Source organism: Ambystoma mexicanum, chromosome 13 (assembly GCF_040938575.1).
Source record: "Ambystoma mexicanum isolate Mex_15411 chromosome 13, UKY_AmexF1_1, whole genome shotgun sequence".
Taxonomy (NCBI): domain Eukaryota; kingdom Metazoa; phylum Chordata; class Amphibia; order Caudata; family Ambystomatidae; genus Ambystoma; species Ambystoma mexicanum.
Genome location: NC_090938.1, coordinates 625,219,383 through 625,244,652, shown reverse-complemented (window position 1 = coordinate 625,244,652; position 25,270 = coordinate 625,219,383). Strand labels below are relative to the sequence as shown.

Here is a 25,270-nt window from a genome sequence, read left to right as displayed (position 1 = left end):
CAAACTGTGACTCTCCAAATGTTTTGGAATACAACTCCTGGGATCCCTCACTATTGGCTATGCTTGCTAGGGCTCATGAGAGTTGTAGTCCAACACATCAGTAGAGACAAAGCTTGCAGACCTCTAAGATAGATAGACACGTGCATCATGTTTCGACAAGGAAATCTGTTGATTACCATAATCAACCCATTTATTCCGAAGTGTCTGTTGGATGTGAGAGACATCCTTGCCATAGTGTGGGGCAGCCACATGGCACAGGCCAGGAACATTAGGAGAGCCCAAATGACTACCTGTGGATAAGGAGCACAGGTGAAGTGAAAGCAAAGCAGGTTATCATGAGCCTCCAGCAGGTTGGTCTTGAAGAAGGTTTCTCACCTGAAAATAGATTTGCATGAGTTCCAGAGATCACTGATGCAATTGCTGGACTTTATTGTGGTGTGTTGCACTGCCACAGGGCTAGAGTGTGTGGTAAGGAGGCGCGCGCAGCTGTGCTGCAGAGCCAAAGCAGCCTCACAGAGTGGCGGTCTGCACTGCAGTTCTTTCTGACCACTCTAGTAGGACATGGCGTGCTGGTATTCGAATACCATGACTATGCACACGTCATCAATTCTTTGACTAGCATGCCTATAATTAAAATGCCTTTAGAAATGTCAGTATTGTTTACATAAGTTGATAGCAACTGAAGGAACAATGACCCGTGAGTCTATGTTATAATATCCTGAAGCAAAATTAAGTTTACCATATTATCGATCTCATACTATCTAGAATACAGAATTTCTGTAAATTACAATGCAACCAGTGCAAAAAGGAAAACACACTTTTATTGGACGTATTATCGATGTCAATGTTTTCCCGACGTATTTAACACATTAGAGGTGCAGACCCTAAAGGTCCCATTAACCAGGTTTCCCTAAAGCTGTGTCTTTGCTTCCCTCCTCTATCGCTCACAACACTATAAAACTGAAGGGTGTAATTCGCTCTGACATTTTTGACTTTTTATTCTGAAATATTAGATATTTTTCTCTGTTTAGTTTGACTTTCTTCATGTTCCACCCGATATTTTGACATGTCCCCATTTGTTTGCATACAGCAGCAATCATGAACCTCATTTCAGAATCATAGTCAAGTCATTCCAAATTAATCAGAATAAGCAGCCTGAATCGTGAGCCAATTGATCATCCAAAAAAATAAAGATTAGCACGCGCTAGATTTGGTGCTGTGCGCGTACACTACTCATCCAAAAGGGGTAAAAAATTGGAGCGTACAAACATAATTAGTTCTGCATTCCCAAACAGTGGCCAGAAGAAAACCCAACTTGGGGGCACAACCCTCCAACTGTGCAGTGCCATTGTGGGGCCACCATCATGTTCCTGTTCTGCGAGCAATGTAGAGCCACCTACGTAGCCCAGGAATCTATGAGGAAAGGTGCCTATGCCTCCTGGTGCATACCGGATCCACCAGATCACCAACAGTAGATGCTTCCACCAGAACTTACTTGGTCTTGAAGTCATCTGCTGCCAGTCTGGCATTGTCCACATGAAGCAAGAGCCTGACATTGTTTTGTCTGGCATCGAATATCTGGAAATGAAAATGGCAGAAGAGTGGTCAATATTACAAGCATTAAAACACACTAGGCTTTAAAATAATATGTTCTGCGGTAGCTGGGCACGTGCCTCGTTGTTTTCGACAAGGATATCTGTTGATTTCCATAATCAACACAGATGTGAAAATCAGACATTATTGCTCCGTGAAGGTGTGCCTTAGATGGCGTCAAAGCTGTGGTCTTCCTCCTACCTCACCAATGGATGCCCGATCAATAGCACCCGATATGTGACTGCCAACCTGAGGCACATCCAAATGACAAACATCTAAATGTACTAGTGGCCCACCCGAGATTAGACATGAGTTTAATGCAGCTGCCTTTGCAGTTAATTGTCTTTAGGACCAGCCTCCATAACTGCCATAAGATTGTTCTATGTGTGTACATGTATACAATACAAAACCAGAATACACAATCTGATTACATGGAATGTGATGTTGGGCTTTTACAAGACAAGGGTCATGGTGCAATTAAGGAACAGATGGTCTGAAACTTGAGGAGAACCATCTCCGGTTCCGGAAGCACCTCAAGACCTTCTTCTTTGCTTCTGCCTTTGCCCTCCTCTCCCCTGCTGATCTGTTCTCTCTCGGCAACATGCATCTGGCCTACCCTCTGTCTTCCGGGCCCAGGTGCCTGCTCACCCTGCAACCCTCCCGCACTGTCTCCGGCCACCCCTTGCACTGGGGTCTGTATCTGTACCCATACAGGCCCCCCACGTTTCTTCCTGCACTTATCAGACATACCCTGTCTGCTGCCTTAAACCCAGCACTAGCCACTTGCTTGCTGCACTACCACTGTTTGTTGCCTTTATTATTTATTCATTATTATCTATCAGTTTCTCCTTTGCTCCGCACTTTCCACTTCTCCCCCCACTCCATGCACTTTTCCCCTCTCCCTCTCCCATGCACTTGAGTATTCTCAATGTGACTGGGCCTAGTAAGATTGTTGTTTTGTTCTCGCTTGTTCTGCTCCCTTGCCTCGTCGCGCTCTGAAACACTTGTGTACGAGCGCAATCTGAATAAAATATCAATATCAATACCTAAAACAATCAGGTGTGCACACATAGTGGGAATGGTGCTCTGATACAAGATGTATGTTCTAATAGGAGTGCTAAAGAAGGAGGAGGTGCCATCTAACAGTAGGGGTGCGGTCAGATTTGGGAGGCATGGTCTAGTAGAGGTGTGGGTGGTATAGTGCAGGAAGCAAACAGTGCTGCCAATTGGAAGTGGATGTGATTAATTAGATGTCTGTGTCCAGAAAAAAAGTTTTGGTCTAGATCACAATCCCTCATTATGTGGCCCTTCAGATGTATTGGACTACAACTCCCATGATACTTTAATACTGATTATGATGGCTATGCATAATGGAAGTTGATGTGGGGATCTAAATAATGATTAACCACAAACACCCACATAAAATCACATCAGTAAGCCTTATGTTGCATGAAAGAGAATATTGAAATAAAACCAATCAATATATCAGGGTGGAAAAGTCAAATGGAAAATGATGGTTTTGAAAAGATTGGAAAATGTGCATCATGGATCCAGTGTAATTGAGTTGCATATATGTTGAGCTCTTCTTGACAACCTCATACAGCCGGCTCTATTCTGTGAAGGCAAAAACTCCCTGGGGATGTTATATGCTACATGGTACATAGAGTTGTGTCGTCCAGCCAAATATTATAATAGAGTCCAGCTTTCTTGATATCCATAATGCATACAAACAAGAGGAAGTTACATATAATATGTTTAGTGAACATTTTCCGTGTATGTGTTGCCAATCTGAAATACTGATTGAATGTCACTATTCGGCCAGTCGACTAAATTGCTTGACAAGACAATCCTGAGAATCGATCATCTTGGTGTGACAAACCTGAAGGTGTTTCACAACTCAGTCCCTGAGGATCCCGTATTCAGGTGGCCAGGGAAGGGCCATCGCTATTGGATCCCAAACCTAGGGGTGGACAAGCGAGGGAGTATCACCTGGGTAGGGGGTCCATGGGGAGTGTGAAGGAGACACCGGAGGGTGATATATGGTATCCCAGATTTCCTGACAGTTATTTACCCCACATTCCCTCAACCCTTATGGGATACTACAACTCTCATAACTCCCCTCGTTTTCTTATCAGCCCAGCTACTTGGACAAGGAAGAGGAAGACTGAGACTAGGAGGATAACCAATAGTAACATGCACTGACCATGTCCCACTAATAAAGCCAGGAAAGGTCAGGCACTCAGTCCCTATCACACACACCTGAAACTCATTGACCATTTTCCAAACTATAAACATTGGAGCACAGAAAGACACGCAGAGTGGGGCAGTGGCCCAGAAGAAAGGCAAGCTGGATGGTGAGACATAGGAGCAGCTGAGAGAGAGATGCCGAGAACCAGGGCAGGGAAAACGGGTTGCTGAGAAACTGTCAGGCTGCAAGATGAGGCAGGAGAAAGCGTGTGGTTGGAGCCGTGTCTCCAAGAAGCCGGGAGAGTTCAGAGAAGGGAGCTGAGGGGCCGCTAATCCATTTCCTCCATGCGCCAACATACTGCTCATTTCCTCCCTGGGAGACGCAAGTCTTTGAAACTTTGGTGAGGTGTTTGAGTGGATTTTCCTTTTGTCTGGAGGCAAAATAGAATATGTCTATGGTTTGCACGGACAAGGCATCTGTATTCTCTTGTGGTCAGCAACTCCGCTCCTCTACCCAGAACATTAACGCAAATATTTTGATGACTCCCCTCAGGTCTAAGTCTGCCCTCGTAAGTCGGAAATTCAAGCGACTCAATGGGCCTCATTACGAGTTTGGATGTAGCCATGTCCTTAATAAGGGCATTGCTACCCCCATACTCGGGTCCGGCTCTGGGTCCCACAAAAGGGGACTTAAAGAGCCATTCCGACCTTGGAGGGCCCAGTAATTCCCTTTCGCCAGACCCGGAGCCGATATGTCCCTATTCCCATTTGAGCCCCCATAGGGTTCAATGGGAATGGGGAGGATGGTAGCAGCCGTACTGTTCATAACGGTACCGTTGCTACCATCCTGGTCTGCACGCGAGTGTCGCTCTGCACGCCTGGTCTGATCAGGCGTCCAGAGCGGCACCCGCAAGCAAACTGGTAATGTTGCAGCATGGCAACAACGGCACCGGTAGCACTACCGGCACCATTGTTGCCTTACCACAACAGTTGTAATGAGGCCCAATGTCCGTTATCAAGGGAGAAAAAGCACAGAGCTAGACTGACACTTTTAAAGGCAGCCAAAGTGAAAAGCACCCATCTGATACAAAATGCCATGCTCCAGGATAACATTGTTCCTTGATTGAAATACTGTATCGGGTGAATGTTTGCTCTCTCCATTCTTCACTCCCAGACGGTGAGATGTTGACTACATTAGAAGATGGAACTGATGGCATATATCAAATATTTAGGCACAAAAAAATGATAAAATAGGGGAAAATAATAAACTTAAAATAAATGAGGTCCCTGGGACTGGAGACTCCTCCCATAATAGTCCCATCTGTTACCCATATGAAAGGCAGTGTACAGTATTTGGTCATAAATAGGAAACCTATATACATTAAACATTCACTTCTTCAAAAAATATAAGGCCTCATTACGAGTGTAGCGGTGCAGTAGAAGTGGCCGTAATCGAATTGCCACCACTTTACTGCACTGAATTTGCTACTCTTTGCCTCCAAATGTGGATGAGTTACCACTGGCTGAATTACCGCCCTTGATTAATCCTCCAAAACCAATGGAATCTTATGGAAGCCCATAAGAAAGAAAAAAAAACAGAACCTTGGTATCTGGAAAATTTACCTCCAGTTCCAAGACGGTATTGTAGTGTTAACGGAAAACGATTATGACGTAACTAGAACTGGTAATTATGACATATTCCCAATTGTTTTTATCTTCTTAATATTTTTTTTTTATTTATTTTTTTTAGCATATATTTGCTTCCCCAGCAGTTGCTAGCTGATTGGATCTCCCTGTTGCTCTCAGCTGTTCCATCTTTGAACTCCTGCTTCAAGGAAGGGAGTTACTCGGAGCCAATCTGCTTAATCCAAGCACTAGACTGCTCCTTCTGGTTCAGCCTAGTAATCTTCACGTGGGTAGTCCTCTGCTTCGTCTCAGTCTTTGTCGTTAGGTTTGCTACAGAATATTGAAGCATACTGCAAGCAGGTTTTATGGGTTGTTGAAGGGGATTATCACAGTATGCCATCAAGGCATGAGGAATGGAGGGGATATCCCTAAAAGAGAAAGGGGGGTTGCATGTCTCAACTGATGATTCCTGTCCCTCAGCCTGAGGGTTACCTCCTCTCAAGTGATCCTCCCTGAAATAGCCACCTCCAGGGTCAGGATCCGGTGGTGGCTGCCGTCCCCTGGCCAAATGAGGAGATGCTACCTCTGGGAAAGGAGTGATGACATCATCAGGTTCATCACATACCCTTCGCCAAAGGTCTCACACTTCCTAATCCTAATCAGAAGAAAACTTGTTATCTAACTCAGGTCATAAGTGTTATTACAAATCTGAAGAGTGAAAGACAGAAGGCTTTGAATCAGTCAGAACCACTGGCATTGCTCTGGAAAAAGTCTCCTAGCCAATGTTATTCAACCTGCTGGGCTATTGCATATTACAGAAGAGGAAACACATATGCAAATCATGGTTTGTCCCACCCCAAATGGGTAGTTAAGCCCATAGTGGTAGGTCACTTCCTTTCTGCACGAGACCACCTGCACCAATAGGCTTGTTTGTCCTCCTTTAGCATAGTTAGTGAGGTATAGCTTGGGCCTCAAGGCAGAGCAACTTTGGACTCACATCCGAGCATACCCATCCTAACCAGGAGTACTTATGCACCACTGAAGCATTAAAAACAACTGTTTTGAGTCAAATCATAACCAAAGGCGTTGCACAGGGCAATTTTGCAAACCATTGCTAATGCCATTACAGAATGGGGACATCCTTATACAAATCAGGCTTGGTCCCATTAAAAATGGGGCAAACTGCCTCATAATCCCATGTGCAGAAGAGTGCAAGCAACCACGACGTATGTTGGCCTCACTGGGCATCATCAGTGATGTGTGGTTTGGGATTTTAGGTACAGCAGGCCCGACCACACCTGGTTGTCTTTTGCAACTTGGTTGAGATTGGCCTCACAATACTACGGTATCACCCCATCCTTTTGCAGCAAAAAATACAGAGGCCCAAAAATGCTGAATTTTTAACTGTGCATTTCCACACAATTATATGTGGGGGGTTGGGGAAATACATTACGTATGGGGAGGTTTCTGCGGTGAGACTTTGCCTGTGAAAAATCGACATTTTCGGTGTTAGTCTTTATTTTTTCGAGATATTTACACAGATCCCAAAACTACTAGTGACATATGTCTAAACGGTCACGTCACACAGATACTATTGCTCCTCTATGGTGGCCGCAGCAGGATTTATCAACTTGACATGTCAAATGGCTCTAATTGTATTCTCTAAAGCTACTTATGTACCTATGGATTCTGTCTTAACACAGAGGTATTCTAAGTGCCAATGCACTTCTGTAAGGCTCTCCGTTGACTTGACTGGTAATTATTCTCTCCTGTTCCATTGTACACAGGTGTCTTTATGCGTGCTTTCATATGTATTATCATGTCCCCGAATCCACTGTCGTCTGTTCCCTTATTATTGTTTCCCCCGGTTCTACGAGTAAATACGCATGTTGATATTCTGAGGCGAGACGTAGATATCACCAATCAAAGTAAATGTGACAGTAATCCTAGGTGTTCTGGAAGAGAATTCTTGCGATAGAAGGAGGCGAGGTTTAGTGGAGTGAGGCTTGGTCTTATAAACGCAAGCGTGGTGGGGTGCAGTGTGGGCTAGTGGTATTGAGCGTGGGGTGTGCAAGGAGGGTTGATCGAAGGGTGGCGGTGTGGTCACGTGTGCAGATGTGCAGGGGCATGGGCTGCAGTAAAGGAGGGGACATTGTTACGTGAAAGAGACCTTTTTTTGCTGTGGAAGAGGTGTTACTGCAAAGGAGGCGGGGCCATGAGAGGGGTTGTGAGAGAGGTTGTGATTTACTAGGGTGGTGATTTTGTATTAAACCAGGTGGTCTGGCAAAAACAAGGTGCCCAGAGGCGTGGCTGGGGGGCTGAGGGGGCTATAGCCCCCGGTCTTTTGGTTGTAGCCCCGGATACAAGCTCAGGGGTTACAACGAAAAAGGCTAGCTAACCCCCAGTCCTGACAACCGTAAAATTAACGTAGCCCTGGAACTTTTCCAAACCTAACAACAACATTGCAGATAAAGTATTGTACACCTACAACGTCAGGTTGTTTGTAGGAATTCAGGACTGTTGCATTCACATAAAAGTTCCTTTTTTTCTTTACTGTTTTTTTTTGTATTCATTTCAGGCCCCGAGCCCTTTCTGTGCCCCCTGCAGCCCGCGTCCACCCACTCCCTCTTCCTGCTTTCCCCTTCCATCCTGCCTCCTGACCCGCCCAGGCCCGCTCTGATTGGTCCACCGGACCAAAGCCACAGAAGGCCAACAACGCGCTTCGCTCACCGGCTCCAATTGCACAGGAGCTCGGTGAGTAGGCAGTCCCCTTCAGGAGCGCCAGTGTTTGTGTTTTTTTTTTGTATTAATTTCAGGCCTCGAGGCCTTCCTGTGCCCCCTGCAGCCCACGTCCACCTGCTCCCTCTTCCTGCTTTCCCCTTCCCTCCCGCCTCCTGACCCGCCCAGGCCCGCTCTGATTGGCCCACCCACACTTCATCACTGGTCCTCCCAGGGCAGCCCTCTGCCCGGCAGCCCCCTGTGGCTAAGGGCCCCAAGGCCAAGGATGGCTCCAAAAGAGGCGGCTCCAGGAGGTGTCAGCAGGTGTCCGCAGGGGAAGCCAGTGGCCAGCCGTCAACCTGCAACTACAAGGACCTGTAAGGTAGAAGTGGCCTGGTTCAGGATTAGAGCAACTACTCTACCCCAGACTCCCAGCCACTTACCAAACCAAAAGCAAAAAAACTATTGCATTGTATGAGATTTAGATTGCACTGATATGCCTCTCCCCCACTATACAGGTCTCTCAAATCTAGCAGGGATTCTGTCTCCTAATTGCATTGTAGGATGTTTAGGTTGCACTGATAGGCCTCTCCCCCACTATACAGGTCTCTCAAATCTAGCAGGGGCTCCGTCCCCAAACTGCATTATATGAGGTTCAGACTGCACTGATAGGCCTCTCTCCCACTGTACAGGTCTCTCAAATCTAGCAGGGAGTCTGTGTCGTAATTGCATTGTAGGATGTTTAGGTTGCATTGATAGGCCTCTCTCCCACTATACAGGTCTTTCAAATTTAGAAGGGGTTCCGTCCCCAAACTGCATTATGAGGTTGAGACTGCACTGATAGGCCTCTCTCCCAATATACAGGTCTATCAAATCTAGCAGGGGCTCCGTCCCCAAACTGCATTGTATGAGGTTCAGAATGCACTGATAGGCCTCTCTCCCACTATAAAGGTCTCCCAAACTGCATCATAGGAGGTTCAGATTGCACTGATAGGCCTCTCTCCCACTAGACAGGTCTCTCAAATCTAGCAGGGATTCTGTCTCCTAATTGCATTGTAGGATGTTTAGGTTGCACTGATAGGCCTCTCTCCCACTATACAGGTCTCTCAAAGTTAACAGGGGTTCTGTCTCCTAATTGCATTGTATGATGTTTAGGTTGCACTGATAGGCCTCTCTCCCACTATACAGGTCTCTCAAATCTAGCAGGGGCTCCGTCCCCAAACTGCATTGTATGAGGTTCAGACTGCACTGATAGGCCTCTCTCCCACTATACAGGTCTCCCAAACTGCATTATATGAGGTTCAGATTGTAATGATAGGCCTCTCTCCCACTATACAGGTCTCTCAAATTTAACAGGGGTTCTGTCTCCTAATTGCATTGTATGATGTTTAGGTTGCACTGATAGGCGCCTCTCCCACTATACAGGTCTCTCAAATATAGCAGGGATCTGTCCCCTAATTGCATTGTAGGATGTTTAGGTTGCACTGATAGGCCTCTCTCCCACTATACAGGTTTCCCAAACTGCATCATATGAGGTTCAGATAGCACTGATAGGCCTCTCTCCCACTATACAGGTCTCTCAAATTTAGAAGGGGCTCTGTCCCCAAACTGCATTATATGAGGTTCAGACTGCACTGATAGGCCTCTCTCCCACTATAATGGTCTCTCAAATCTAGCAGGGATTCTGTCTCCTAATTGAATTGTAGGATGTTTAGGTTGAATTGATAGGCCTCTCTCCCACTATACAGGTCTCCCAAACTGCATCATATGAGGTTTAGATTGCACTGATAGGCCTCTCTCCCACTATACAGGTCTCTCAAAGTAACAGGGATTATGTCTCCTAATTGCATTGTATGATGTTTAGGTTGCACTGATAGGCCTCTCTCCCACTATACAGGTCTCTGAAATCTAGCAGGGGCTCCGTCCCCAAACTGCATTATATGAGGTTCAGATTGCTCTGATAGGCCTCTCTCCCACTATACAGGTCTCTCAAATCTAGCAGGGGTTCTGTCTCCTAATTGCATTGTTTGATGTTTGGGTTGCACTGATGGGCCTCTCTCCCACTGTGCGGGTCTCTCAAGTTTAGCGGGGGCTCTCTCCCCAAATTACTGTGTAGGCTATTGAGACTGCACTGATAGGCCTCTCTCCCACTGCGCGGGTCTCTCAAAGCTCAATGGGGGCTCCGTCTCTAAACTGCTTTGTGTGGTGCTTGGATTGCGCTGGTGGACGTCTCTCCCCACTGTGCAGTTCTCTCAAACGTAGCAGGGGCCTTGTCCCCGAACGGCACTGTGTGATATTTAGATTGCACTGACGGGACTCTCACCCACTATACAGATCTCTCAAATAAACTAACTGCGCTTAGTTCAGCACTCTACCAATCCCGGAAACCCACCACTACCTAACCCAACTAAATCCCATACCAGCAGACGGTTAACACCCTAACCCCGCCCCCCACCGACAGTGCGCCCTTAGGAAACATACCCTACCCACCGACGGAAACAACACTGAGCCAGAGAACACCCCAGTGTATCCAGAGAAGGAAAACCGAGGTCACTGCGACCGCACAGCACAGCATAGAGGACCAACTACCATACCACACCTGCACCCAGACTGGAAAATGGCCCGTACCAGAAATGGACGCAGAGAAAGAGAACAAGATCGTGCAACAAGAGACGCGAACATACAACACCGACAGAACCCACAAGAAACAGCCACATTGGAAGAAAACACACCTAAAACAGCCACAACCGGAACAAAAACCACAAGAGAAAAATCCTTATAACTCACACCTTACCTCACAACAACCACGGTACACCGACACCCCAACACGGAAACCTCAAAACATGCAAAGAATTTCCTGATACACGCAGAAAAAAGACGGGGGCAGTCAACAAGAGAGTGGGAGGGCTCTGACCCCATTAACCCTTACATTACAAGAACAGAGGGGCAACATCGATTTCCACTACATCCCGCACAATACGGCGAAGTATCAACAACCAGCAACGCCACCTCCCACCCAACAATCGGACCCATTGATGAAACCACCGCTGATCATCATCCGAGGAGCATCACAGCAGAAACACCAAGACTAATCAGCCCTGTTATCAACCTACTAGACTGCTTCAATGAAGAAGCAGCTGTCGCCGTTCTTCATCCTGCGATATCAATGCGGAAACTCCACAGACAATTACAAACTCGAGCAACAAATAACCTCAAAACAAAATCTCACCCAGAGAATCCACTGTAATTTAATAAACGCAAGGTCAATGTCCAAACACTCAACAGAAATATACGACCTCCTGTCAGAAGGAGGCATAGACATCCTATTTGTAACCAAAACATGGCTAGACGACAACTACAAGATCACCCTCAACAACTGCCTGCCTGAAGACTTCAAATGCATCCAAACAAACAGAAAATCCAAAAGAGTGGGGGGACTAGCGATCATCCACAAGGAACAACTGGTCATCGAAATGGAAGATTCACTAAACATCGATAAATGCAAATACTTAATACTACGACTTTCAGCAAACCCCAAAACCCACCTGAAATTCATACTGATATACAGACCACCAACCTACGGTGCGACTTTCGTAGACGCTTTCACGGAAGCAATCACCACCCTAACCATCAAGTACAATCATCTGATCATCCTCGGAGATTTCAACATCTGGTTCGACGAAGAAACCACAACCACACAAAAATCCTTAACCGCCCAAATAGCAGCCATGAACCTACAACAAGTCAAAGGAGCAACCCACTCAGCAGGGCACACACTTGAAGCAATCTTCGCCAACAAGGATCTCATTACCACGGCACCCCCAATTCAAATACTTTGGATCGACCTCCTCATTATTCCGTTCATAATCACAACGGCCGCTCTAACAAAAAGCAACAAGAAAAGAAACCCATCATGATAAAAAGAAATTGGAGAACCATTAAAAACTCCAACCTAACCGAGCTCCTAGAACTCAGCAAACCACAAGCATCAACCGTGGAGGAAGCAGACCTAGACAAAAAAGTTGCCCTACTTCATACCTGGATCGCAACAACCCTGGACGACATCGCCAAAGAAAAGGCCTTCACCCCATCACGCAAGAAAACTACAGCAAAATGGTTCACCCCACTACTCAAAGCCATGAAAAGGAAAAACCAAAAACTAGAATCTGAATGGAGGAACAACAACACCACCGCAAACAAATTGAAATTCCTACAACAGATCCGCGCATATAAAAAGGAAATACAAAAAGTGAAGAGGAAACATTATGACAACCGAATCTTCAGAGCACCAAACGCTCAAAAAGAACTATTCAAAATCATAAACGAAATAAAAAACCCACCGGCCTGCAACAGCACGCCAATACCATCGACAAAACTTTGTGAGGACCTCGGAGACCACTTCAAAAACAAAATAACCTCCATCCAACACACCATACAAAACAGACCAAGCGTTCAAAGCTCAAACCCCACCGACACAGAAGAGGAACACGCAAACAAACTACGAAACTTCCCAGAAATATCAGTTAAGGCTTTCGTCAAACTGGTAAACCAAAGCAACAATTCGGGCTCTCCTGAAGACCCCTGCCCCCCGGACATATACAAAACAATTCTCAAACAAGGAACCCCCATGGAATACCACAGAAACCTCCTCAACCTCTCAATCTCAACAGGTAAAGTACTGCAGGCCTTCAAATCGGCTTACATCAAGCCGCTACTCAAAGACACAACAGGAGACGTAGAGGACTTATCTAACTACAGACCCATCTCCAACATACCCTACATAGCCAAACTACTAGAAACATACGTCTACCAAATAACCCAAGAATTCATAGAAGAGCATTGCCTACTAGACCAGGCACAAGTTGGCTTCAGACCTATGAGAGGAACAGAATCGGCTCTCCTCTCAATATGGGACGACCTAAAAACAAATGCAGACTAAGACAACAGCAGCGCCCTGATTCTTCTTGATCGGTCTGCCGCCTTCGACACTGTCAACCACGCCATCCTCATAAAGAGATTAGAACGACTAGGGATAACAGACACTGCCCTACTATTGATCAAATCCTTCCTAACAAACAGAACAGAAACAATATGGATGAAACCTTGTAAATCCAAACCCAGAGTCTCCACGTGCGGAGTACCACAAGGATCATCCTTCTCCCCGCTTCTATTCAACATCTACATGTACCTATTAATCAAACTCATAAAAAAACACAGCCTCACATGCTACAACTACGGCGTCGATACGCAAATAATCTTCAACATACAAGACACCCGAGAAGAAAACACCACACTAGAGAATTGCCTTCGTGACATATTCAACTGGATGAACCTCAACCATCTCAAAATCAACCCGGGCACAACAGAGATAATGATTGTTTCAAATAGACATCAACTACATCCCCTGGCCAAGAGAACTCGCCACCACACCAGAACCCTCTTCAACTGTAAAAAACCTGGGGGTCCTGATGGATAACAACCTCACTCTGGAGCCACAAGTAAACTCGGTAATCAAGAAATGTTTCCTCCTCCTGCGAGCAGCAAAAAGGACCCTACCGTTCCTGTCATTCGCCAACAAAATACTTACCATCATCGCTCTGATCATGTCCAGAGTAGACTATGCCAATAGCCTATACCTGGGCATGCCCGAACAACTTCTAAAAAAACTGCAACGCATACAAAATGCAGCAGCCAGACTCCTCCTCAAGCTACCCAGAAGAGAACACATCACACCCACGCTAAAAATACAACACTGGCTACCACTGAAACAACGAATGAAGTTCAAGGGCATGTGCATCACACACAGAGCAATACACAAACAAGGCGCAGAATTCCTAAGCGACAAACTACACCTACACCAACCGACAAGAACACTAAGATCAAGCACCGACATACGCCTGGAACCAAAACCCTACAACAGAAAAAAACTCGGAGGATCGTCCTTCTCTCACCAGGCACCCAAAACCTGGAATGACCTACCTAAGAATATACGGAATACAACAAACCACTTAGCATTCAGGAAACTCCTCAAATCATGGCTCTTCAAAGCGTAACCACAGCGGAGACGCACCAGAATGCCCAGACATTAAAACAATGACAAAAATAACTGCAACCTCGACCACTCTCAAATTGGACAAACACTCAAACCAAATAACCAACCACTCGACAGAGCATAAGACATCATGGAAAATAGCCACAAAGGAAGGCTGCAGAAACTGACCACATACCTAGACCCAGATGAAAGCCCCAAGTAACTCTCCCACTCGTACGTACCGGACAAACATATCCAGACCGGCAGATGCATCTGGATAGACGTTGGCCTGCGTCGCATCTGGATAGGATCGATTGAAGGACAACATGCCCACACCCATAAAACGTGAATGCTAACATGTGCCACACCTAGAATTGTGAACACCGGCCTGCGTGGCGCTCAGATGGAGTTGTGAATGTTTGCATGCCCACATCTGGACGGGTCTCTAGACACTAGCCTGCGCCGCATCTGGATGGGGGTGTGAGGGTTGGCATGACCACACCTGGATGGAGTCCTAATCATTGGCCGGCACCGCATCTAGATGGGAATATGAAGGGCCAACAGGTGTCACACTCAGACAGAACTATGGATGTTAGCATGGTAAAGGTCAGGTAACCCACTAACCAATATAAGCTCAAACTCTGCATACTTATCTAACTCAAAAACTCACACAACCTTCTCTCGCACAACAAGCCGCACGCACTTCACAACACTGCAACAACACATACGCCGGAACAACAGCACACGCGGACAGACTCCAATCCGATACCCGCACCAAAGCTCAGCACCAGGTGTATACTGAAGTTGAAGCTGCCAACAGAACACCACTCCTCTCACTATCCTACTCCCTTCTTCACCTTACTAACCCATCCCACCTTTATCGTTTACAGATCTGCCTGAGCGCCTAGGGACCAATTCCGTTGGTGACGGTGCGCGGTACAAATACCTTTAACATTTAACATTTAACATTTACTCTTTAATAATAAAAGCGATGTGTGAACTTGGGGAATTCTCTTTTTGAACTTAAACCACACTCACAGTTTGCAGTGGAGTAACTTGCTGAAACTATTGGGGGAGGGCGGGCGAGGGAGCATGACCTCTTAATGAAAGGGGCCCCTGCGGCATGAGTGGACAACATAGTGTGCCACATGGGATGTGGGGAGGGGAGTGGACAAACACCCTTGTCACCCCGCTGAACTGACGCTGTGACAGTTTGGCAACACTGCCCCTTTCGTGAGCTGCTGGGAATTCTGAATTCTGCCAGTTTGCCTGGTCTAGTCCCCTCAGCAGGCAGCAAATAAGACATCACTTTCCTTTACGTGTTAGCAATTCAGGGGATCCCCATATTATGTGGGAAGGAAGGACGAGAGCGGCCACCTCCTCCACATTTGCTGCGTTCTCTAAACGGGAGGCTATTGGGATAGATGTCAGAACACAGAATATCCTTCCTGATGCCCAAGTCAGGGGCACCGGATACACAGCTTGCGCAAGGTGTGCACCCTGGGCATTGGAGAAGCAGGGTTATGCCAGCTAAGGGCAATCCCAACCTCCTGTTCACGTTAAAGGCCACTCTCTGTACAACCCCCGAGTTACTCATTTCCATGGTGGCACACACTTCTTTCTTTCTTTCTTTCTTTCTTTCTTTCTTTCTTTCTTTCTTTCTTTCTTTCTTTCTTTCTTTCTTTCTTTCTTTCTTTCTTTCTTTCTTTCTTTCTATTATCGGAGGCGTGGGCGGACCCACGCAGGCACTTCCCCATCCTAAAGGATGATGTGCACCAGACCCACCAATCATTGCTTAGCTTACATAAACTCACAACTCCTCCCACCGCCCCGTCGGCCTCACAAAATCCAACATCACACTGCTCCTCCTCCTGCCTCTCACCCCGTCACCTCCCAGCAAAGTCCTCCCACTCAGCTCAGCCACACCTAGCGCAGTCAACCGAACCCTCATCAATTCTCTCTCTTCAACATGTCTCTCACACCTAAGCAAAAAATGTCCCACAGTCTCAGGCACCCCACACACCGCACAGTCCCTCGACTCACGCTTCCCCACTCGAAACAGACAGTCATTCAGCCCCACATGCCCTATCCTCAACCGATTCAGCATCACCTCCTCCCCCCTCCTCCATTCCAGACTCCCCGCATCCACCTTTACCAACACTTTTCCACAAACACCAAACATCCACCTGCCCTTCATCCCACTCACCCACCTCTCCTGCCACTGATCCATGACCCGTCTCACCATCACAGCCTTCACCTCATCCACACTCAAAGGCAACCTCACATCAACCGCTCCCCTCCTCATACCCTCACCCGCCGCCAGATCCACCAACTCATTACCCAAAATGCCACTGTGATTGGGGACCCTCGCCAACTCCAAATCCATTCCCCCATGCACACACTGATCAATCTTCCTCCTGATATCCAAAATCACATCCTTCCTATCACCATCCCCTGCCACAATCGCCTGCAACCCACTCAATTAATCCGCCAGGAGCATCTGGCCATGTGCAAAGGGTACACGTCACCGCGCTCCCCGTATGCAGGCAATCCAGGCTTGAATCGCTCGATCGATTAAGGGGCAAAACATTCGTCACTTTTGGCCATCGGCTGGTAACGCCCCCAGACAGTTGTTTGCCCGGAACTATTGTATGAAGGGCAGTGGAAATTTTCAATGATTAACTCAAATCGATGTTGTGTGCGCACACAGAGCTCATTTTATTGCACCTGTCATCAACTCATAAAATAAGCTCTTTGTCCTTCAGGCTGTGCGCACCGCGTCACCGAGTGCCTTAAGTTGTAAACGTGTGACCCCAGGTCCTGAAGCATCATGGCTTTGAATGAAGCGTTTACAACAGGGCGTGTGTTTACGCAGCAAAGTCCATCACCGACGCGAGGCTCTGTGCATGCGTACGGCGTACTCTCTGCCCCCTTATCACCTGCCCCGCTTAACATCAGGATTCTTTCGGTGTCTTTGAACAGAAAAGAGCCCCACATGAGCCTCACCATCATTGTGCACCGACCGAGGACCTTATACTATGGAGATCGATTACTTGTCTCAATGAGTGGCTAGTGTAGTGGTAAAACTCACAAATTCCTCTTGGTGCTATCAGAGGCGTTGCTAGGTGGGGGAGGGGGGCTGAGGGGGCTATAGCCCCGGATCTTTTGGTTGTAGCCCCGGATAGAAGCTCAGGGGCTACAATCGAAAGTCCAGCTAGCCCCGAGTTCCAACAGACCCTACATTAGCATAGCCCCAGAACTTTTCCAGACCTAGCAACACCTCTGGGCGCTACAATGGCCAGCACAGTAGAATGCATCATTTGTGTGCCCATGCAGTTCGGGGTGGGGGGGCAGGTATGCATGGGCAGGATGTCATTGAAGGGAGTTACAGGTTGAAGATATCTCTGACAAGCAGGGTTTTTGGGACCTTTACTAACACATATGGACCCTGCTTAGAAAAGATATCTGTTGCCTGGCCATCACAGGGTTAATACTGGCCCCGCCCTCCGCACAGGAGAGCCTCGCATGACACGGCTAGGAAGGGGAAAGGGAATGCTGGGTAGGGCCCGCCAAGCGCCAGTTCGGAGTTGTTCGTTGGTAAATAAAGAAGTTGTTAATCATCCTCTGTGTGTATGCGTCCTTCTTTGTGCACATTCCATGCAATATTGGCGACGAGGAGATTCCCGCATACGCCGGAGTCCTCTTCCTTCGCTCGGACCTCGAGCCGCTCAAGCCCTCCTTCGGCAGTCCGCCGAGTTCCATCCTCCTCCTCCTCTTCCTTTGCCGGCACTCAGACGACAGCACGAGTGCGCGGTGCCCGCTCCTCCTCCTGGAAGCCTGCCAAGCCCCCTCCTCCACGGCCCAAGCAAACGCGCGCCCAGAGAGTGCACGCATTGATCTAGCGCCACGTGGGGCATACTCCTCCTCCTGATCCCACATGATGGGCAGTTGCGAGCGGCCCGGCCGCCACGGAAAAGAGGGCCCAAGCAATCCGCCGGCCCCAGCTTCCTCCTCCACCTGATGACATCGGACAGTCACGGAGACCACATCCTGGCCCACACTGCGATGTGAACGTTTCCTCTCACACAAACTGCATGCTATCTTTCAACCCTGGGGCCAACCTCAGTCAAAGGGAGTTGCCTGACCCAGTCTGCCTGGTTGCAAAGATATCACCACTACTGCCAACACAAGCTACGCACATATTGCTGTGTGGACCTCATAAGGACCGTGAGCACCTGACCACGACTCCGCCAGACAGGTACAAACAAGCATCCCCTCCGACCTCCACGGGTGCCCTGCCCTGCTGCCCGACTCTGATCAACATAAAGCAGTGAGCTTGCTGCACACCACCTGTCAAAGTGACGCCTGAGACCCCACTCACATCACAGGATGAGCAACCCGGCGTCACCCCAGTCTACCCGTGCAGCGAAGTCGATACAACTACAGATGCCTCCACCCTACTCAACGACGCCCAGACCACGAAAGAGCCAAGATGGACTGAATGGATCGGGGACTTCCATCATTTTGTGAGAGGGTCGGGGGACGGCGATTCCCCCAACATTAGAGACATTTTCCTCAACTTGGTAGGGGGCGAGATCAAAACTATTGTAAAGACAATCCCGGCAGTCGAACAGAACAATTTCGCAAACCTAATAAAAGCACTGGATAATTGAGGTGAACCGGGACTATGAATGATACCTATTCAACCAATGCACACAAAAACAACACGAGACAGTCGATGAGTTCTTAACTCGCCTCAGGGTGAAAGGGGCACACTGCCAATTTGATGCATATTCACTCGAAGAAGCAATAAGGCTAAGGGTCATAGAGGGCTGCCTTTCCCCCACACTCAAAAAACAATTGCTGAAAAAGCCGCTCACCATCCCAAAAGTCAGTGATCTCGCCTGCATTTACCAGAGGGTTGATCCCCAAGCGGCTTCCATGGGAGGTGCCAGTGGCCCCAAGCAAGACACATCCAATCTCATAGCAGCCATACAGCTGCCTCGCCAGGGTGACAGAGGACAGCAGCCCTACAGGACACCTGCCCCACAAGTACCGTGCCAACAGAGACAATGCTACAATTGCGGAATGGCATTTCCAGACTCTGGGTCATGCCCAGCGCTATCACAACGATGTTCCAACTGCGGGAGAGAAGGCCACTTCCACTCAGTATGCAGGGAGGGGATACCGTTTCCCCCATCTCGCCCGCAGACACCCACCAGGACACCTTTTCGACCACCAGCCCTGCAACACAGACAGACAAGATACTACCAGCAGAATCCACTGCAATTTGTCAGAGCCATCGATGAGTACCAGGGATATGACCACCCACATACTCCCGAGCACACGGACCAACCACGATAGCTGATGGACGAATATGACAATCCACCAGATGAATATAGCGATGATGGCTATTACCAGGACACGCAAGCGTCCCAGTACAACACATTCCTCGATCAATACAATCAGGACAAATACGTCAACCTTATTCTCGACAACGAAGAAGCCAGAGAAGCTCCCAAAATCCCCATCAAAATGGAAAACAACGTATTTCAATTCATGGAGGACTCAGGTTCCACTGTCAACATCATGAGCGAGCAGGACTAAGCCAAGATGACAAACCCACCAGAGCTAGAGCCATCCCAGTCACGATCTTCCAGTGGGGAGCCAACACCCCATTGTAAACGATTGGATAATTCACGCGCCGCCTCCTCCTTAACGAAAGGCAGGCAGATACCACCATCCATGTCATTCGCTCACTGACGAGAAGTCGATGCCTACTCAGTTACCACACAGCTTCCCGCTTAGGACTGATTGAAATACACGTCAAAGCTGGTGACACTATCACCGCAACCTCGAACAAACAAAACCTGAAGGGATTCATTGGGACATTTGTGTGTGGACAACCTCAGCAACTCATCACGCAGGAGGACATCGAACAGAAATGTCCAAAGATATGCTCAGGCCTGGGGAAACTTAAAGGTCCCCCCTTCAGACTCCACTTAGACCCCTCCGTAAGACCGGTACCTCAACATCCCAGGAGGGTTGGGTTACACCTACAGGAGGCAGTGTCAGAGGCACTCCAACATCTACTCGATGATGATATCATCGAACCAGCGACAGGGCCAACGCTGTGGGTGTCCCCCCTTGTGATCGTTCCCAAGGAAGGGGGCAAGATACCCCTGTGCGTGGACATGAGGGTATCCAACACTGCCATCCAACATGAAAGGCATCCAGGTCCATGCATTGAGGACATGATTGTACAGTTAAACAATGCCCAGATGTTCTCGAAGCTCGATCTAATACAGGGTTACCATCAACTCGAGTTGCACCCCGACTCCAGAGCGATCACAACCTTTGCAATGCACAATGGTTTGTTCAGGCATCGGAGGCTGAATTTCCGGATTTCGTCTGCTGCAGAAATTTTTCAAGAGACAATCTGTCAAATCATCAGACCCATACGTGGCGCCCTGAACTACAGCAATGATATCCTCATCTTCGGGTCGTCAAAGGGGGGCTCACGACAAAGCTCTCTACGCCACCTGTGAGGCACTGCAAGCTGCTGGCCTCATGCTGAACATTGCCAAATGCCGGTTTAGTAAAACCAAATTGAAGTTTTTCGGTCACATCTTCTCCAGTGAACGTATGATGCCAGATCCGGAAAAAGTCGACACCATCACCAATGTCAGCGAACCACACCTGGTTGCAGATTTCCACTCCTTCCTGGGAATGGCCGGTTACTGCGCGAGGTATATACCTCACTATGCCTCCCTCACGGACCCGCTTCGGAGACTTCTGCAGAAGGAGGCCGTGTTTACATAGACCCCAGAATGTCATTGCCCCTTCCTGGACATCAAGAATGTGCTCACTGAAGCCCATCTCCTTGCTTACTTCAACCCGTCATGGCACACAGAAGTTATTGTGGATGCCAGTCCAGTTGGGCTCGGAGACATTCTAGCTCAAACCAGTGGCGCGGATGTCAACCCCAGGCACGTGGTGGCCTACACAAACAGGGCACTGTCAACGCCGGAATTAGCCTACTCCCAAGCAGAAAAAGAGAGTTTGGCCGCTGTCTGGGCATGTGAACATTTTCACAACTTCGTAACTGGGAAAAAATTCACGTTAATCACAGATCATCAGGCCCTCCTCTCTGTATTCGGCAACCCGCACACCAAGATGCCCCTGAGGATCGAGCGATGGGGCATACGCCTACAAGAATATGACTACGACATCATCCACCGACGCTGAGGTGACATAAACCCTGCCGACTATTTGTCACGACACCCGGTAGGGGCCCCCGTTACGCGCAAAGGAGACATAGCCTACATGCACTACATCGCAGCCAGCTCCCTGCCACCAGCTCTGTCGCTCGAGACGGTCGCTGCCGCTTCCGCCGCAGACTGCCCTCGCGATCGGCCTTACGTCACCCAGCAAGTGGAGAGACTACCGGAGAGACATGCTGGGCTAACCGGGGGTGAGCAAACAAGGGATTGAAAGACTAAGAGGGTGCCGAATCGTAATCCCAGCCACATTAAGGAACGAAGTTGTTCGGACCACGCATGAAGGACAAAGGGGGGCCGAGAACACAAAAAAACAACTAAGATGCCATGTTTGGTTTCCATTCCTAGACGCTGCAGTCGATGAATGGGTAAAGAACTGCCATGCCTGCCAATGCACGTCACATGCAGAGGCCCCTGCCCTGTTACAGCACACACAGATACCTGACCACCCATGGGAAAGAGTAGCCATGGATTTCTATGGACCCACTGAATCAGGCGACTACCTCTTACTCCTGATTGACGAGCACTCACGGTTTCCAGTAGTGAAGATCGTTGCCTTCCCATGAGAGTCACTGAGATAAAGGGGACCATGGTCACCGCCCAGAACCAAGAGAAAGCCATCATGAGAAACTGCCAGCAGTTCAAGCATTATGTCAAGAGAGAAGCCCCAGAGGCACTAGGGAGACCTGTTACCCCAGAGCCGCAAGATCCAAGAGACGACACATGGACCCCACCTGGAGACGATGCGGGAAGGATGGAGATTGCCGCGGAACCACAGAGCTTGATGGATCCGGAAGCTCAAGAGGTGAGGCCGCGTCGGATAATCAAGAAACCAGCGCGCCTAGTCGAGGAGTGCTAAAGTTTACGGTTGGACATATTGTCCGGGGGTGGGTTTGCCTGGCCCTCACAGGGTTAATACTAGCCCTGCCCTCCGCACAGGAGAGCCTCGCATGACGCGGCGAGGAAGGGGAAAGGGAATGCTGGGTAAGGCGCACCAGTTAGGAGTTGTTTGTTGGTAAATAAAGAAGTTGTTAATCATCCTCCATGCGTATGCGTCCTTCTTTGTGCAATATCAAGCTATTCAAATAGCACCCCCCAACCCACCACCTACCTGGGGCCCATGACACCCCCACCTCTGATAGATCCCACTGAACGCTGAAGATGCTACCATGTAGATATGGCAACGCTGTAATAACAGCAATGACTCCATCGCATCTCCCCGGTAATCGCTGTGACGTCCCACATTCTGCCTTACAAGAGTTTGCTCAATAGCCTTACCCTTAAGATTGCTCGAGACTGACATCATGTGACCACCAAAAAACAGACATTTTAACTGCAACTGATATCTAATGCTACATCATTTGTTCAATTTTTCTGCAGCCTACAACACACGCCAACGAGTACGTTCCCTCTGTGATATTGCGAACAGAGCATCCCAGTTAAAACAAGCATTGGCTTTTGTGTAGGCATGAGAAAGGCCTTAGCCAGGCACTACCATAATGCTAATAATTGGCGCATAATGGTAGCAGGTACTAAATGGTATACGTACCGGGGCATGTAATAGCATCGCCTGGCCAATGCCTATCTAGCACCTGTACAAAAGCCACAACTATTTGCTTTTTCAGTGCTTGTTGTTAACATGACTTCAGTGAAGCGCACACACGCTGCTTATGAATAGAATGGCTGAAGGCACCTTGTTAAGACATTTTTATTACACCAGTAGAGAGTTTACAGCTCCAATTAAGCCATTAACTCTCAGAAAACTACTTTGAAATAACACTGATACGTACTTTGAGTACAAGGTTTGATGTTACAGCTTGATAAAGCAGGCTAAACAAAGATACTAGTAGAATGTGTTTTAGGTAGGGGGGGCATAAAGTGGACGGGGATGGCCATAGGGATTATCATGTCCATGGACAGTTAATAGGTGGGTAAACAACCAATGAACACCTACAAGTGTTCCCTACAAATATGTCATCTCCCCATAGCTGTACCCCACTGCAAAGGTTGTGGTTTATAGGTGGCACGTAAGAGCTTAAACTAAAACATGACATGAATAAATTGTCAGAAAATAGACACCACCAAGTACTTCAGGTGTGTCCATTTTGCAAGCTTCTTTAACACCATATGCCTATATATGTACTTATGCATTGATTGGTTTTATGATATGATATATTTTATTTATATTGCGCCCATAGACAAGTGTTTCAGAGCACGACGAGGCAAGGGAGGGATACAAGAGAGCACAAACAACAATCTTACTAGGCCCAGTGACATTGAGAACCTGCAAGTGCAGGGAAGAGGTAAGTGGGAAATTGCAAGGGGAGGGGAGGAGTGGAAAATGCTGAACAAGTGATCATAAACAACTACAGATAGTGCGGCCAGCATGTGGCAAGTGCAAGAATTAAGCGCAGACAACGGGTGTCTGATAAGTGCAGTTAAGGGAACTGTAGGGTTGCAGATACAGACCCAAGTGCAAGGGTTACCAGGAGGCAGTGCTGGTATGCATCTGGGTGGGCAGGGAACTAGGCCCGAATTCAGAGGGTAGCCAGGAGTCCAGTGCAAAAAACAGGCAGATCAGCAAGTGAGAGGAAGAGAGAAAGCAGAAGCAAAGATGAAAGTCTTGAGGTGCTTTCTGGAAACAAAGATGGTTCTCAAGTTTAAGGGAGGTTATTCCAGAGGGAAGCACCAGCCAAAGACATAGATCTACCACCATCTCGTTGCTTGGAGAAGCGGCTGACCCTGAGGGAGTTGGAAGTGGAGCAGCGAAGAGCTTGAGTAGGAAGGTATTTCTGAAGGGAGAGTTGAAGATATTGTGCACCCAGGTCCCAGAAGGCCTTGTGGACAATGCATAGGATCTTGAACTTAATCCTTGAAGCCACTGGGAGCTAATGAAGAGATTTCAGGGCTGGGGAGATACGATCCCTGGGCTTGAGGCCAAGGACACATTTTGCAGTCCTGTTCTGGATGAGTTGCAGAGGGCAGAGAGTAGTATCAGGCATATTTAGAAAGAGGCTGTTGCAGTAGTCTAGCCTCGAGAGAACCAGAGCTCTGGAGACAGTGAGCTTCTGGGGGACGACAGAGTGTATAGGAAGAACACCACTGAGGAGGTGTAGTTGGTAGTTTGACATTTTAGAGATATCAGAGATGTTTGGGTCAAAGGAAAGCGTGGAGTCAAAGATGACCCCAAGGTTTTGTACAGCACTTTAAGTCACCACATAGTCACTTCCACGGGCCCGTCTGGCCTGAGGGCAGGTTAAATGTGGAAGTTTGGGCCTCATCTTTTTTACACAGCCCTGTCTTTACTCTTATCATAGGAGTATTTCCGTATGTATGGCTGGTGTCATCAAGAACGATGCCACCATAATGAACTATGTAACGTTTTGACACTAACAGTTTCTTCTTGTTGAACCTATCTATACTAGGTCTTTATTGAGTCCAAGGCCACACGAGTAAGCATTAAAGCCATGACAGTTGCACAACCACTCATATATGCTAGTGTCAATCACAGGTATCCACACCCCACAGTAAACACACCTGCATGATGTGACTCTGAGCCTGTGAGGAATTCGACCAAGGGCACAGTGGATGTGCACTCACCTGTGCTTTTTTGAAATTTTACATGAAATTGAATGATGGTAGATCAACCTCCGGAAAATGTGTGGTGCTAATCTGCACACAGTTTCCTATGCTCACCACACAACAACTACGTAGACCTATTTACTCTGGGTGAACAAAGCCTACTGGTGCCACGCTCCCTGTTAAATTTAGCTGGAATGTGACAGCCAGGAGTATATCAAGGCATCTCAAAAGGGGGAGGGCAAAACCTTCCTCC

At 47.9% G+C, this 25,270-nt stretch overlaps 1 protein-coding gene across 1 annotated transcript in view; it reads right to left on the bottom strand.

Moving 5' to 3' along the window:
• The window catches only part of LOC138520469 (keratin, type I cytoskeletal 19-like), a 71,294-nt gene that overhangs the window by 19,822 nt on the left and 26,202 nt on the right, over nt 1-25,270 (bottom strand). The window contains exon 2 of the mRNA XM_069632842.1: nt 1,496-1,578. Coding sequence (XP_069488943.1) covers nt 1,496-1,578 — 83 coding nt within the window. The remainder of the gene's footprint in view (nt 1-1,495; nt 1,579-25,270) is intronic.